Source organism: Drosophila takahashii, chromosome 2R (assembly GCF_030179915.1).
Source record: "Drosophila takahashii strain IR98-3 E-12201 chromosome 2R, DtakHiC1v2, whole genome shotgun sequence".
Classification (NCBI taxonomy): domain Eukaryota; kingdom Metazoa; phylum Arthropoda; class Insecta; order Diptera; family Drosophilidae; genus Drosophila; species Drosophila takahashii.
The window spans coordinates 30,819,995-30,834,622 of record NC_091679.1 but is presented as its reverse complement, the minus strand read 5'-3'; the positions used below and the strand labels follow the sequence as shown (position 1 = coordinate 30,834,622).

Here is a 14,628-nt window from a genome sequence, read left to right as displayed (position 1 = left end):
ATAGAATACGCAAAGGCCAAATTTTGCAAATTAAATTAATTGCTTTGTCTGCAGGTTGTCAATAGTTACCGCTCCACATGCTCAACCCACGCAAAACGAGTTCAAAGTGGCTTAAAGCCTTAAATGCAATTATTTCAATTAGGCCGCATCGATGTTAATTAAATTTCAGTTCATGGAATTCGATGTCACATAAAATTATCGTCGAAGAAGAATTAATCACTCTCAGGCCTTTCATGAAAATGTCGTTTAAAATATTACTTTTCATAGAATAACAAATAAACACCCATCTAAACTGTTGCTTAGGCAATTAAAAACTCAAAAAGTCACAGAAAAAATTATATAAATTATTTTATAATAATAATTTAATCATTTTTCCTACATCTATTACGTAGAGTTAAGTGTCTAAAAAGGTCTAGTTATGTTAGCTATAGTTATTAGTTCTTATGAGCCAATACGTTTACAATGACAAAGAATATTTCTTAAAACTAAACCTTTAATAATATGCACAGGATTAAGGAAACCGAAGTATAAATCATTTTATTTTTCTACGTAAACTTTATTACTGCCGCTCTTGAATCTGACTACCTCACATGCAATTCTATATACGCACATTTTTGTGGAAAAACTTTACGCAGCATGCGGCTTTTGCGAGAAATGCAATGACATTGCTGCCAGGATGCCACGCACTCACGTTCATAAATGTAATGCAATTTCGAGATGAACTTTATTTAATTGAGTATTTCGGTGTTAAGGTGGTCCCAGGCACACAATCTCAAAACATCCGCGCGAACACAGAGATTCCGACATGTCAGTTTTATGAGAATAGTTGGAGCTTTGTCGAACTTTGGAGTTTCATTTCCAGCAGCTAGCTTTTGTGGCCATCCCGCATTTTATGTGAAGTGGTTTGCTCGACTTTATTCGATATTAATCTTTATGTGGCTCATTCTATTCCTGCAATTGGATCTACCATTCCATTATTATTTCAATTGGTATTCCGTTGAAGTAAGCTGCAGGCGGATTGCAAGTGCATCAGTGTGTAATGTGGGCCATAAATAGTCGGAGCAACTTGCGGCATGGCAATAAAAAATGCTCAACAATAAATAAGAAACAAAAAGCGCTGCATACGCTGAGGCGCTTACAAGAGTTTATAATGCCCCACAAGGCATTATCCTCACATGTTTCTTCGTGTGTTTGGGTGCACTGGAGCATCGTTTTATTTATGCCCATAATGTTGCGCAATGAATAATTATGCAAATGGGGCGGCTTATGGTCAAGCCCACTTTTCCCAGGCCCATGTAAGCTAACAAATTGCAAGATTCTGCTAAATTTACTGGGCACTCGGAGAAGGAAAATCTTGTCATTTTATACAAAGAAAGAGAGCAAAACTTTACTTGTATGTTATGAAGTAGAGCCAATTGTGTGCGAACTCCTGCTTTTTAATCTTTGAATATGTATTAAATTTTCTGTTTAATTTAATAAAAATAATAAAATGGATCTATTCTTAACTGGTATTAAATACACCAGTTTACAAAAAAAAATCGACCTCTTCCTACTGGAAGGCAATCTTGGTTTTCCGGTAAAGTACATCTCCCTGATTAAGAAATGGGCACTTAAAATTAGTTTTTTGTAAAACTAATTTCGGTTTTTAGGCGTGTATTTTTACTTGATTTTTTTTTGTATTTTTTGTGTGTATTTTTTGCATTTTTTCAACTTTTTTAACTTTGACAAGGTGCAGCTTCTAAACTAATGACTGGAACTCAATGCTGTGCATAGGAAAGTTAAAGGGCATTATATTACCTGTAAACTGAGTTATCTATGACCTCAATCGGTTTTCCAGAACTCAAGATAGAAAATAAAAAAGGCCCAAAAACGTTTTTTACACTTTAAAAAAAATTGACACCATAACAAAAATTTTAAGTGCCCATTTCTTAATCAGGGAGATGTACTTTACCGGAAAACCAAGATTGCCTTCGAGTAGGAAGAGGTCGATTTTTTTTTGTAAACTGGTGATATTTAAACTTTAGTATTTGTGCTTTCTTATAATACTCTCACGTTTATCACAAATATATTTTATATACCTATTTTATTCAAATAGTGATTTAATAGTTTTAAGGCCTTATAAGGTAGGTATGTAGGTATAACTTTAAAAATTATTTTTAAATTTATAATGTATTTCTTTAAACTACAAAAAGTAAGTCAATTTTATGTTATCCCATTAATTTTTTTTCCTCTATCGAGGACAAATTCTGAAGCGTCAGCGGCAAGAAAAATAATTATCCAGTGCGGCAAAAATGCAAAACGCAAAGAAAAAGTTCTACTTTCTCGCGCCTGGCAAACTTTTGTTGTTTCCCTTGAGAGGGAAAGTCTCTCGGCCACTTCTCCCCTCGGCTATTTTCCAGCCACCAACTTTGAGCTTATAAAACTTGGCCAAAAGTCTGGCCGGATCAAAGCTTAATCGCTGGCCGCTTTATAAATCAAATCTGGGAATCAAAACAGAAAGTTTCTCCCCGGACAACAAGTCGTAAGATTTCAAATATGTATTTGAGCTGCATAATATTTATTATCTCACAGCTGTTGACTTGCGTATAAATCAATATCGTATTAACTGCTTAGGCGGACCGAAAAACTTTTGTCTAAATACCCTCAAAGCACATAAATAACGAGAATGTCAAAAAGTTTTGGCCCCTCAGCTGCTCCCGATTTCCCGGAGTTTTTGTTTTTCCGGCGTCAAGTGGACCGGACAACCAGCGAGGGAGATTTTCCAGCCAGTGCCTGTCACCAGCACTTCTTCACCATATTTTTCCCGATTCCCTCTCGATTAACTTGAGACATTTGCGGTGCACTCTCCTGAAATTAATTAAATAAATCCATCCCCGGCTCAGTTGATTAATGGAAAATTTTCCGAGCTGCATACGAGTTTTAATTGAAAAAGCGCACTCGATTAGTTGGTTAAGAAGCATAAGACTTTATTGACGTGACTTAAACTTTAGCCAAAAGCCATTTCTGGGTTTCAAGCCATGACCCCTTATATCATCCAACAAGTCTAAGGTCGTATTTTCAGCTGGCAGTAGTTTGAAGTTCAGAACCAATTGGTAGACAATCGACTTGATCTCCATGAGTGCCATTCGATTGCCAATGCAGTTGCGAGGACCCACTCCAAAGGGCAGAAAAAGACGGGACTCATCCTTCCGATCCTCTGCAAAACGTTCCGGATCGAAGGACTCCGGATCCTCGTAGTTTTCGGGATCGTGGTGCAGCGAAAATATGGGTATTTGAATAACATCACCCTTGCGAGCGGAGAACATCTTCTGTCCACTTTCACCGCACAAATCAATATCCTTGCAGCATTCACGGTCTGTGGAAATGGCTGGTGGCCATTTGCGCAGACCTTCCATAACCACCATGTCCAAGTACTGCATCTTTATTACACTCATAGAAATTTTTACCCTAAATCGCCCTAAAAAACTGACTTTTCGCCCGTGGATTTAGAAAATCGCCCATAAATCGTATCCGCTGGCGATTCGCCCGTGTATTTAGAAAAATTTTCTAAAAAATCCCGATGGAAATTTGGTTTAATTTAGGGTGATTTTTCTTGAAATAAGAAATATTTTCCTTTTTTTAGGGTGATTTGCCCTAATTTTAAGGTGTATTTTTCTAAAATTAAGGGCGAATTTTCTGTTTTTAAAGGCAAATGCCCTAAAAAATTAGACAAATTAAAAAAATTCGAGTTTGAGCATGCTTAACTGAATTTGGGAAGCATGTATTTTTTAATCGTGTATATTCTGGGAACTGGGACTGCTTTAATTACACAAAACCGGCGGAGGACACTGTTTCATATTGTTGTATTGGTGTGTAGCTTATATGGGAGCTGCGCTAAGAGGGGGGCCCGATCTATACAGAACAGCCGTTAGAACTGAAAAATCATGTTTGTAAACGAATTAGGGAAATAAATATGAGGAGAAAAAACTACTTACTTTTTTTGGTCATTGCGACAATCGAACCCACGACCTCTCGGTTTAGAGTCTAACGTCCTAACGCTGCACCACAGACCCATCGCGCAAGACGACGAACAAACTCTGCACATATCTTATTTTCTTGAGGTCTACGTTATAATATGACTAAAGGCAACTAAACCGTATAAAGTATGCTTTTAACTCAGAACTCCCATACGTTTTTAAGGTTTAAAGACTACTTTAATTTAAAATTCGGACGAAAAAATGTCCTCAGTATTATAATGTTTACAAAAAAAAAAAAACATAAAAATCAAGTTGAATCACACAGGGTTCGAACCCACAACCTTAGTCCTCATATAGCAAAGTTGAAAGCGCAAGTGATTAGACCGCTGGGCTACCGAATTTCACACTTTTGGAGTGATTTTTAAGGCAAATCGCCCTTGTATTTAGAAAAATTTTAGAAAAAAAATTAGGGCAATTCGCCGTTGGATTTAGAAAAGGTCAAAACGAAGCAAATCGAAAAAAACCGCCCTAAATATTAGAAAAATAGAAAAATTAACCCTAAAAATATTTTTTTATGGTCACCTGCCTTAAATTTATGGCAAATTTGTCGTGAAAATAGAAAATTTTTCTCAGTTCAAAGGCGAAAAATTTTTTAGGGCGATTTTCTAAAATGTAGAAAAATATTTTTATGAGTGTAGTTTGTCGTAGGTCAAGGGCTGGCCATTTAGCTCTTGGTGTACGGAAAGGATCTCCTCATATAACTTGTCCTGCACCTCGGAGTTCAGGCAGAGCTCGTGGGTGAGGAAACACAGGGATGAGGAGATAATCTCGAAGCCGGCGAAGAAGAACAGCAGGCACTGGGCCAACAGGTCCTCATCGGTGAACTCCGAATAGTACTGGGCGTCCTTCGACTGATCCCTCAAATCGCTGAGCCTCTGCTGTTTGGCCTCCATAAGCAGGTGGATCATATCGGGTCTAATCACTTTGTGCTCCTGCCGATACTTCATCGTCACATTGACCAGACGGCTGAAGTAATCAATTTTCTCGTTGTCCAGCACCTGGATGCGAAGAAGCTGTGGGAGACAAGAGGAGGGGTATGAGCTTTACAGCTATTTCTATTTTTAAATTAATGTTCGTACTATAACATTTTTAGGAACCTACAACGATTATATGTTTTGGCTAAGAAATGCGCAAGCGTTCTCAATCAGTTCCAAATAAATGCTTGTGTCACATATATTTCTCGACTAACTTTAATGTTATCTTTATTATAATTCAGTAAATAAGTTTAAAGACTTTACAATTTTTGTGATAAAAATTTTTATGATAAAAACGAAACAAACAATATGAACTTCCATCTAAAGTGAGATATTTTATGTTAGTGTATCAGAAAATCAATAAGGAATCGGCATGGCAATTCCTGTGACATCTGGACAATAGTTACCTTCATAAGCCGTGGAAAGAGGGCGTGGAGCATGGCCTTGACCACCGACCAGGCGCTAATCTTGGACAGGGACTGTCCGATTCGAAAGAACTCGTTATCTTTGCGCCTGAACGAGTTGATGCTGAGGCCAAAGGCCACGGTGGCTATCACATCGTTGGCGAATCGCGTAAAGTAATCCTTCATTTCCAGGTCGATGGTCGCCTCCTTCGACAGCTCCAAAAGCTCTCGGATATGGAGGACACCCTCCTCGCTGCAGGATTGGATCAGGTTGTACATTATGCGCATTTTGCTACCCGTAAAGGCGGGTGTCAAGATGTTTCGCATCTCCCTCCATCGACCATCGCGCAAGGAAATAAGGCTCTTTGACAGTATCGACTCCTGCATATTGTTGTGCATGCCATGGTGATTTACAAAGTGGTCGAATTCCTTGATGCCAATCAGCTTGATGAGCTCGGGGTCTCTGATAAAGAACATGGAATCCCTCAAGACGTACATGCCGTATACCGGCGAACCCGAATACTTCAAGTTCATTTCGATCATCTGTTTTAGAACGGGTATGCGACCAAACATGCCCATGATAGGTATATTACCAATTAAAGGCCAAGGCTTTTCGTGTGCCACGCCCCTTTCACTTAATACATCGTATTTAGCCACCGACCACTTGTAGAGCAAAACGAGAAGTACAGAAAACAAGGCGAGCACTATTATCCACTGATCCATGATGTCATATATATACGCTTAATTGAACCGCAAAAGTCGACAGCTGGAAAACAACTGATTTCATAGAGAGTGTTGCCCTCCCAAAAAAGCTATGGAAAGCTTTTCATTAAAGCTGTCTCTATATGGTTATCAAACGATCACTTTTAATGTATTTTTTACTAACTCAAATCGATAAGCACTATCTATCTGTAAATACAATTTGGCTTATATGCTAATTACACTATCGCTAATTACTAACTATAGTGCAGCCGAATTATCTGCAAAACACATTAGATAAATTGCCAATCGGAAAAGGCTCCCAAATTTATTTAATGAAAAATAAATTGAAGTGCTACTAGCTGGATAAATGGCATCCAGTTTCCCCCTTCTTCCTGCGTCCATAATTCAAAAGGAAATCAATATGTGGCCAATGAAATGCAGCAAATAAATTCTACAATTCAATGGCAAAAATATTGCAAAATCATCGGCAATTTAGGCAGAAATTGCACCTAAATGAGACCAGCTGGGAGTCAATGCAAGACGTGTCCTTCGTCAAAAATGATGTAAAAGAAATAAATGTTGATTTGGTACTCTTTGATACTTTGATACTCTTAAAAGTAATACATATCTTCAAAAAATATATAAGTTCCAAATAATAAGGCGTGTCTTTGATGTTTTACAGTCTTAGTTTTAGAAGCATACTAACTAAATCAATTTAGTTTAATATGATATCATAAAAAATATTATGGTTATCCAAACCAAAAGTTGAAAAATAAATATTTAAGCAAATAAACAATTTACTTGGGAAAATTATGTTTCCAATCACTTAAATGAACTAATATACACCTTCGAGAGTATAAAAAACCAATACCTTTTGGCCATAAAAATTCTATAAAAGGCTCAGACAAGAAAGACAGCTCAGAGTTAACTAAGAAACCTTGCCCAAGTTATAAGCCATGTTCGAGGATATTCAGTTGATCTACATGAACATCAAGATACTTCGCTTCTGGGCCCTTCTGTATGACAAAAATATACGGCGATACGTATGCATCGGTCTGGCCTCATTCCACATCTTCACCCAAGTGGTCTACATGATAAGTACTAATGAAGGGTTAACAGGGATAATTCGAAACTCCTACATGCTCGTCCTTTGGATCAATACGCTGCTGCGCGCATATCTCTTGCTAGCAGATCACGACAAATATGTGGCCTTAATCCAGAACTTTACCACCGCTTACTATGATCTTTTGAACCAGAACGATCCGTACATATCGAAAATTTTGGTCAATCTAAACCGGATTGGTCACTTGATGGCCAGGGGCAATTTGTTCTTTGGCATGCTTACATCCATGGGGTTTGGCCTTTATCCCTTATCGTCTAACGAAAGAGGTAAGGCAGTTGTTAATTTGTATAAGGTTTAAGTAACACTTCTAGTTTTTTAAACCATTCTGTATTTTTTTTAAATTTTTTATCAATCTTAAATATTTCTTTAAAAATATTAATCTTATTTATTATATGCGTATTTTGTCCACAGTCCTTCCCTTTGGTAGCAGGATTCCAGGCCTTAATGAGTATGAGTCTCCGTACTACGAGATGTGGTACGTCTTTCAGATGCTCATCACGCCGATGGGCTGCTGCATGTACATACCATATACAAGTTTGATTGTGGGTCTGATTATGTTCGGAATTGTGCGGTGCAAGGCTCTGCAGCATCGCCTTCACCAGGTGGCCATAGTGCATCCGTACGGAGACCGCGATGCCAGACAATTGAAGGAGGAGATAATAGGCTGCATTCAATATCAGCAGAGCATCATCGAGTACATAGATCGTATCAATGAGCTGACCACAATGATGTTCCTCTTCGAACTTATGGCTTTTTCGGCCCTATTGTGTGCCCTTCTCTTTATGATGCTCATTGTAAGTAGTATATATCAATAGAGGTTGCATTATGTACTTCCAATCTCTATAGGTCAGCGGCACAAGTCAGTTGATAATTGTTTGCATGTACATAAACATGATTCTGGCCCAAATACTGGCCATCTACTGGTATGCAAATGAGCTGAAGGAACAGAATCTGGAGGTGGCGACCGCAGCCTATGCAACGGAGTGGTACACCTTCGATGTTGCCCTGCGCAAGAACATCCTCTTTATGATGATGAGGGCCCAGCGACCAGCTGCAGTAAGTCGCATATGGCTCATTCCACGTGAAACGTGACAGGCCAATTTGGGTCAAATCTCAGAATCAATCGAAACTTTTTTTTTCGATAGAGGATTGAAATATAAGGATCGGTTTTTATTTTTTTTTTTTAACACTTACCGTTTATTTTTAAAAAATAATTTTCTAATTAAGCTGCGATTTTTCAGTTATGCATCACTTGAGACTCGTTTGAGTTATTTCAATATTTGGTATGCAACTTTGTGAGACATGTTCATGTCTTTCAGAAAAATAATTTTAAAAATTTTTAATTTTAATATTAATTAATTTTTATAAGAATTTAAATTTTAAAAAATTCTGTACGCCGGAATACACGCGGTTTCCGAATAAAAAAATTATCCTCATATTGCTTCATCAATTCTTCACGAAGTGGTAAAATAAAATTTTTGTATTTGCAAGACCTACTAGTAAAGACAACGATTTTAGTTTGGCAACTTTGCATCGAGCAACAACAGCGCAACGTGTAAGAAGAGAACAGCAATACGAACACGGGAGAGCAGCAATAGTGCTTTCCCTTTCTTACACGTTGCGCTGTTGTTGCATGATGCAAAGTTGCTAAACTAAAATCGTTGTCTTTACTAGTAGGTCTTGCAAATACAAAAATTTTATTTTACCACTTCGTGAAGAATTGATGAAGCAATATGAGGATAATTTTTTTATTCGGAAACCGCGTGTATTCCGGCGTACAGAATTTTTTTAAATTTAAATTCTCTTAAAAAATACTTAATTTTAAAATTAAAAATTTTTAAAATTATTTTTCTGAAAGACATGAACATATCCCTCAAAGTTGCATACCAAATATTGAAATAACTCAAACGAGTCTCAAGTGATGCATAACTGAAAAATCGGAGCTTAATTAGAAAATTATTTTTTTAAAATAAACGGTAAGAGTTAAAAAAAAAAAAATAAAAACCGATCCTTATATTTCAATCCTCTATCGAAAAAAAAAGTTTCGATTGATTCTGAGATTTGACCCAAATTGGCCTGTCACGTTTCACGTGGAATAAGCCATATCCTTATAAAGCTAAAGTGATTCGCTTATATTAACATTTCAATTGGCCAAGATAAAAAGTATACACTTATTTAAACATACAAATTTCTAAATCATTTCTTTTAAAAATATTTGGTGTTCTAAAAATGTGTTAACCGATTAACTCGATTAATAATTTAATTTCCAGATTCTTCTGGGCAATATCCGTCCCATTACCTTGGAGCTTTTTCAGAATCTACTCAACACCACCTATACGTTTTTTACGGTCCTCAAGCGAGTGTATGGATGAGCGAACAAGGATCATATTGAAATATTTTATTAAATAGCTTAATCGCGACATATGCGGAAACTCGCACGGTTCTCTTTCACTGTTAACTCTGAACACAATCGAGCACATTTCACAATTGAATAAATCATTAAATAAAAATAAAAGGAAAACAAGTTTTCGTTTTTAGCTAGAAATATATGAGTTTGTTTCGTTTTTTCGACGTACCATTTGCGGTGGCTGTGTATTTCACGCTGCGTTTGCCATTTTTTCACTTCCGCTACAAGAGAGAAAATTAAAAAAAAAAAAGAAAACTGAAATCAAATAGAAAAAAATAAAACGAAGCGGTGTGGCAAGTGCGCGATAAAAAAATTTGTTTGCTGAAGTTGTCAACGAACTTTTTTGCGTCCGCTGACTTTGACTGGCAGTCGCCTAGGTGCGAAAACAGCGATTCTGCAGGATGCAGGATGCAAGCCCGGCGGGCAGGTGCCAAAAAGGAGCGGGGAAAGCACATTTCAATTCGACTGCCACGTTGCAGGTGAGTGGCGTCGAGCGAATCGGGTTCATTATAATAATGGTGATGGAATTAAAGTGCGATTCTAGTGGCTTAACTTTGAGTCTCTGTTGTCGGGAAAATAGTTTGAATAGGAAGACGCAGGACATGAGAAACGGAAGCACTAATAGAATAATACCCATATTTCGCCGCCAAGTGGAGCTACTTTGAAAAAATGTAGAAGGACAATGATAGCTTTTTTAAGGGGTATTCTAATTGGCAAGTGTTTTTTGTTTTGTTGGTCAGCCACAATATGAATAATATTATTTGTCTACCAAAGCTAAAAGCTAGCCTGAATTATCATATTTTTTAAACAGTTTAATTGTGTCAATCTTTTTTATCCGAAATTAAGCCTTTCAACATAATTTTTTTTGTAATTTACTTAATTTTAGTAATGCATTTTATTCCACATTTTTCATTTAAAAATTTGTTTAAGAAAATTTGCCAAACTAAAAAAAGTAATAATTTCATTTTAATAATTTTTATTAGCTTTACAATATTTTTTTTTGCAAATTGTTTAACATAAATAATTGGACAACGTATAAATATTTATTTTCCGCGAAAGATAAACCACAAATACATTTTTTAAAAAGTCACCGCCCACCATTGATAACAACCGCTTAACTTGAATCCTTTCCGTTTTATTAAAATTAGTAGTAGTAATTGACTTTGGAATTGCAGGATTTGCCGGCTCAGAAGAGCCCCGGCAGGTTGGAGGAGTCGTAGATCTCGTTGACGGAGCACAGGTTGATGAAGACCGGATTGCGTCCGCTGCGGCACTCGGTGGCCGGGCGATCGCCGCTCTGGTAGACGGGGGCGTTCACATCGTCCGCCCGGACAAAGTTGCAGGTCATGTACTGGTGGACGCTGGGCAGCCACTGGCCGGCCTCGTTGGTGGTGTTCCTGGTCTGCCGGAGGATGCCGCAGCCCACATGGGTTGTGCTGTCCCGGACGAGCTGGGTGAAGTAGGCTATGCACTTGCTGACGCGCAAGCGAAGGATTCTGGTCAGGTGAGCGGTACTCAAAGGGGGGAGGAATGGATAGAACCTACCTGTTGCTGGGCGGACTAAAGGCTATGATGTCCCGCATGCTGCACTCCTTGTACTCGGCGAACATCTGCTCCAGCGTGGCCTTGATCACCTCGTCCTCGGTGTGGTACTCCACGGGGATTGGGGGTTCCGGACTCCGGCCACCATTTTGGGGATAGCTGGGGGGCAGGGGATCTCCCTGCCAACCGCCCTCGGCCACCACCTGGGCCACGTTCCGGAACTGCTCGCTATTCCGGCAATGGTCGTTGACCAGGGCACACCGCTTCACATTGAGCTCGGCGAAACTGGCCAGCTCCTGATCCCACTGCAAAGTGGCCATTCGGGTGGCCGGACTGAAGCCCATCAGGTCGCCCCTGGCAATCCGATCGCGGTACTCGTTCAGCTCGTTGAGGATCATGGTGCGACGGGCCGTCGTGATCCGCACCACATGGGCATCCGGACCGCAGGTGTCGCCCAGCTCCTGAAAGGATCACAGATCAGCCATGAGCGGTCCATTCAGATCCTAGATCTTACCCCGAAATTGTTGCAGGCTATATGCTTCTCGGGTCCGGGACACAAGGTCGGATCGCAGTAGTCGAAGGCGTGAAGCTGCTGGCCCAGGAGCATCAGCAGCATTAGCAGCTGCAACAGCGGCGGCCACACGGTGTCCAACATCTCGACGAGGCAGCCAGTTTAGCCAGCTCCGGCCACCCGAGGCTGCCTCTTATAGAGTTCGAAGCCGCCAAATCGATTTGCGGCCAAGCGAAGCTATCAACCGCACCCATTTGCTGACCCCCCACTCAATTTAGCGATTGGTTGGGCCCACAATTCGACACACTTTCCTACACAGAAAAATAATTCGTATCAAATGGAATAATGATATTTTACATAAAATATTATGTAGAATTTCCGTCCAGATAGCAAGATAAGATTATAATAGATTATATTAATCCGATAAAAGAATACTGAACTATTCGTTTAATATAATAGGTACAAGAGGATAGTGTTCGATATGATAAACGGACAGAGAAGCGTATCTTTATTTTATTTTATTGACCTATATAAGTAGCTTCTGCATATACAAAATTCATTCATAGATCAAGTGTGACTTGTGACATTTTGCATTATGGAGGTGAGCGGCATCTTGGTGTCCACCTTCAGGCTGTTGGCATCCACCTCCTCATCCTCGTGACACAGATACTTAAACAGTTGGCTCGAACCCGTGAAGCATTTCTCTCCCGGAAGCTTACCCTCCTCGTAGGGCGGAAGATGGTTCACACTGGCCCGCGAAAAGTGGCAGACCAGGATCACATTCGACTTTTTCTTTGTCCTGGTCTTCAAGCGCAGGCCACAGCCCATCATGTCGCCATGGTCCTGGATCAGGGGTATATAGTGGCCCACGCAGGTGCTGAAAGGAATGGAATTTATCATTAAAAACAATATTCAAGAAACCTCATTTCTTCAAAGATTTTTCTCTGTTTCGTTTTCATTACTCACCCTTCTCTGATGGGCAAAATTCTCTTGTTTTCGTCCATTTTACAGCCCAACACATCCAAGAACATCTCCGGCAGCATTCTATCCAAGATCTGATGTTCCAAGCTGCTCCTCCGTCCCATTGTGCCTCGAATTGTGGTGGTTGTCACATAGTGATAGTCCGCCGTGTTGGCACAGAACTTTCCCACCTCGTTGCACTGACGCACCTGGCGATCGGCCAACCGCTGCAGGTGGTAATCCCAGGCCATCGTCGGCATGCGAGCGGCCACCGAAAGGTTGCCCGCTCCACTGGCGATAAAGTTACGCAACATGTTGATCCTGTGAAGAATTCCCAACTTCAAGGCTCCGTTCACACGCAAGAAGAGGTTGTTCTGGCCGCACGATTTGGCTGGTGACTATGAAAAGACGTTTTAAAGTCTCCCTTTAAAGATTTTCCCCTCCTACCTTGGGTGGAATGCAGCCCACATGGACCTCATTTTCCGCGCAGAGATCGGGCCTACAGAGGGTACTATTCTGAGTACCTTTTAGGGAAGCAACGGGCGCTATTAAAAACAGGCACAGATACCACAACTGCATGTCGACCAGTCAGCGTGGCAGTAACACTTTAATTTACGAGTAAATCTAGCTTAAAACCTAAGTTTATTACACTCCGCATGACCAATTCAATTAAGCTCGCCTAATTGCAGGGCATTGGGATTGACATGCTCATCGGGCGAACAGAGCCCTTGATAAACGGAGTGGGTTCCCGCATAGCAGCGACTTCCCGGATTCGAGCTTTCGCGGTAGACCAGCTCATTGGCGATCTTCCCGCGGGAGAACTGGCAAAGGACGCCGTACTGATAGAGTCCGCTTGCCATACTCCTTCGCATCATCATGGCACAACCGATGTGGGCGGCCAGATCCTGGACCAGTTGGGTGAAGTAGCCACGACAGTGCCTGCAATCAAAGTTCCGATAACCATCTGCCACTTGGAACTCGGATCCTGCTCACCTATCCTTGGGAGCTTTCTCCGTGTTAATGTGCGCCATTGTGCAGGACTTTATGTCATCCATCCAGAACTGCAACACAAATTCCATAACCGATTTGGGGGTCTTCTCCTGGTGCAGCCACTTGGTACTACCGTAGATATAGGACACGTATCTAAACTCATCCGTGTTGCTGCAGTACTCGTCCATATTCTCACAACGTCGCAAGGCGAACTTGGCCAATCCGGCCAGTTCCTCGTGCCACCGGAGAGTGGCCATTCGAGCAGCGGGACGAAAGCCCGGGTACTGACCCAGAGCCAGTGTATTACGGAAATCATTAAGAACGGCCAATAGATGGGCACGCAGGTGCATGGGGAACTTCAACATGATCGCTCCATTGCCACAGGTCTCGTCAAAGTCCTAAAAAAAAGTCTATAAAATTACTATCAAAGTAGTTTGATATGATATCCACCCACTCACCCCGTAATTGTGACAACCGATATGCGTTATTTCCGGTTGGCACAGATCCTTGTCGCAGTAATCCGTGGATATCGCCGGTTGGGTGATAAGAACTAGCAAAAAGGGTGGTATAAAGTGCAACATCTGGTGGCGGTTGGTGTAGAGAAAATAAAAAAACAAGTTTTTCGAAAATCTATCCACCTGAACGGTGGAAAATCGATTTTAACTGCTTAAAAAAAGCATGACAACTGCGCTGTTTTATTTCCCACACAAGCTCTATCCACTTTAAGCTAAGAACTAAGTGGTATAATATATATGTATTCAACATCCAGAAAATCCTAATACTACTAACTTCCGAATTCCTGTAATGTTATATGTATTATGTATATATCTATTCAACATCCAGAAAGTCCTAATACTACTAACTTCCGAATGCCCGTAATGTTTGTAATAAATTCACCCTTCAAATGAACAATCAAAAACAGCATTTAAAAGGCTGGGCAAACAATCGATCCGGCTAAAGGTGAACCGAGCTTGTAAAAAATACATAATCCAACATATG

General features: G+C 40.2%; 5 protein-coding genes across 7 annotated transcripts; 1 reads left to right on the top strand and 4 right to left on the bottom strand.

The window, feature by feature from the left end:
• Positions 1-2,953: 2,953 nt before the first annotated feature.
• Positions 2,954-6,157, bottom strand: Cyp9h1 (Cytochrome P450 9h1). Of its 2 annotated transcripts, none has more exons than XM_017153038.3 (3): positions 5,398-6,157; positions 4,654-5,029; positions 2,954-3,427 (listed from the first exon to the last, which is right to left on the bottom strand). In XM_017153038.3, exons 1-3 carry the CDS (start codon positions 6,115-6,117, stop codon positions 2,967-2,969), a joined length of 1,557 nt encoding a protein of 518 aa, XP_017008527.2. In that variant the 5' UTR covers positions 6,118-6,157; the 3' UTR covers positions 2,954-2,966. The 2 variants fall into 2 exon arrangements, 1 of the variants encoding a protein (XP_017008527.2); XR_011418273.1 differs by lacking the exon at positions 2,954-3,427 and adding an exon at positions 3,485-3,913 and having other exon boundaries at positions 3,975-5,029.
• Positions 6,158-7,052: 895 nt separating this feature from the next.
• Positions 7,053-9,591, top strand: Or49b (Odorant receptor 49b). Its single transcript, XM_017153039.2, has 4 exons — positions 7,053-7,485; positions 7,631-8,013; positions 8,066-8,275; positions 9,490-9,591. Exons 1-4 carry the CDS (start codon positions 7,053-7,055, stop codon positions 9,589-9,591), a joined length of 1,128 nt encoding a protein of 375 aa, XP_017008528.2.
• Positions 9,592-10,745: 1,154 nt separating this feature from the next.
• LOC108065067 (venom allergen-1) lies at positions 10,746-11,851 on the bottom strand. Of its 2 annotated transcripts, none has more exons than XM_070213519.1 (3): positions 11,683-11,851; positions 11,172-11,629; positions 10,746-11,122 (listed from the first exon to the last, which is right to left on the bottom strand). In XM_070213519.1, the coding sequence occupies exons 1-3, from the start codon at positions 11,821-11,823 to the stop codon at positions 10,813-10,815; spliced, it is 909 nt and encodes a 302-aa protein (XP_070069620.1). In that variant the 5' UTR covers positions 11,824-11,851; the 3' UTR covers positions 10,746-10,812. The 2 variants fall into 2 exon arrangements, with proteins under 2 accessions (XP_070069620.1, XP_017008413.2); XM_017152924.3 differs by having other exon boundaries at positions 10,746-11,101; positions 11,683-11,850.
• Positions 11,852-12,182: 331 nt separating this feature from the next.
• Positions 12,183-13,252, bottom strand: antr (antares). Its single transcript, XM_017152916.3, has 3 exons — positions 13,087-13,252; positions 12,646-13,037; positions 12,183-12,556 (listed from the first exon to the last, which is right to left on the bottom strand). Exons 1-3 carry the CDS (start codon positions 13,216-13,218, stop codon positions 12,247-12,249), a joined length of 834 nt encoding a protein of 277 aa, XP_017008405.2. The 5' UTR covers positions 13,219-13,252; the 3' UTR covers positions 12,183-12,246.
• On the bottom strand, positions 13,188-14,305 carry LOC108065060 (antigen 5 like allergen Cul n 1). Its single transcript, XM_017152917.3, has 3 exons — positions 14,088-14,305; positions 13,633-14,027; positions 13,188-13,578 (listed from the first exon to the last, which is right to left on the bottom strand). The coding sequence occupies exons 1-3, from the start codon at positions 14,208-14,210 to the stop codon at positions 13,305-13,307; spliced, it is 792 nt and encodes a 263-aa protein (XP_017008406.2). The 5' UTR covers positions 14,211-14,305; the 3' UTR covers positions 13,188-13,304.
• Positions 14,306-14,628: the final 323 nt, after the last annotated feature.

Excerpts from the sequence above, each read along its gene's own strand:
- Cyp9h1 (XM_017153038.3), bottom strand. The coding sequence starts at position 6,117 with ATGGATCAGTGGATAATAGTGCTCGCCTTGTTTTCTGTACTTCTCGTT. Across the intron at positions 5,030-5,397 it reads TCTTTCCACGGCTTATGAAG|CTTCTTCGCATCCAGGTGCT; the intron begins GTAACTATTGTC and ends TGTCTCCCACAG. Across the intron at positions 3,428-4,653 it reads GCCCTTGACCTACGACAAAC|TAATAAAGATGCAGTACTTG; the intron begins TACACTCATAAA and ends TTTCTATGAGTG.
- Or49b (XM_017153039.2), top strand. The coding sequence starts at position 7,053 with ATGTTCGAGGATATTCAGTTGATCTACATGAACATCAAGATACTTCGC. Across the intron at positions 7,486-7,630 it reads CTTATCGTCTAACGAAAGAG|TCCTTCCCTTTGGTAGCAGG; the intron begins GTAAGGCAGTTG and ends TTTTGTCCACAG. Across the intron at positions 8,014-8,065 it reads TTCTCTTTATGATGCTCATT|GTCAGCGGCACAAGTCAGTT; the intron begins GTAAGTAGTATA and ends CAATCTCTATAG.
- LOC108065067 (XM_070213519.1), bottom strand. The coding sequence starts at position 11,823 with ATGTTGGACACCGTGTGGCCGCCGCTGTTGCAGCTGCTAATGCTGCTG. Across the intron at positions 11,630-11,682 it reads TAGCCTGCAACAATTTCGGG|GAGCTGGGCGACACCTGCGG; the intron begins GTAAGATCTAGG and ends TGATCCTTTCAG. Across the intron at positions 11,123-11,171 it reads TTTAGTCCGCCCAGCAACAG|AATCCTTCGCTTGCGCGTCA; the intron begins GTAGGTTCTATC and ends TCACCTGACCAG.
- antr (XM_017152916.3), bottom strand. The coding sequence starts at position 13,218 with ATGCAGTTGTGGTATCTGTGCCTGTTTTTAATAGCGCCCGTTGCTTCC. Across the intron at positions 13,038-13,086 it reads TGGGCTGCATTCCACCCAAG|TCACCAGCCAAATCGTGCGG; the intron begins GTAGGAGGGGAA and ends GTCTTTTCATAG. Across the intron at positions 12,557-12,645 it reads ATTTTGCCCATCAGAGAAGG|CACCTGCGTGGGCCACTATA; the intron begins GTGAGTAATGAA and ends CATTCCTTTCAG.
- LOC108065060 (XM_017152917.3), bottom strand. The coding sequence starts at position 14,210 with ATGTTGCACTTTATACCACCCTTTTTGCTAGTTCTTATCACCCAACCG. Across the intron at positions 14,028-14,087 it reads TCGGTTGTCACAATTACGGG|GACTTTGACGAGACCTGTGG; the intron begins GTGAGTGGGTGG and ends ACTTTTTTTTAG. Across the intron at positions 13,579-13,632 it reads GAGAAAGCTCCCAAGGATAG|GCACTGTCGTGGCTACTTCA; the intron begins GTGAGCAGGATC and ends CTTTGATTGCAG.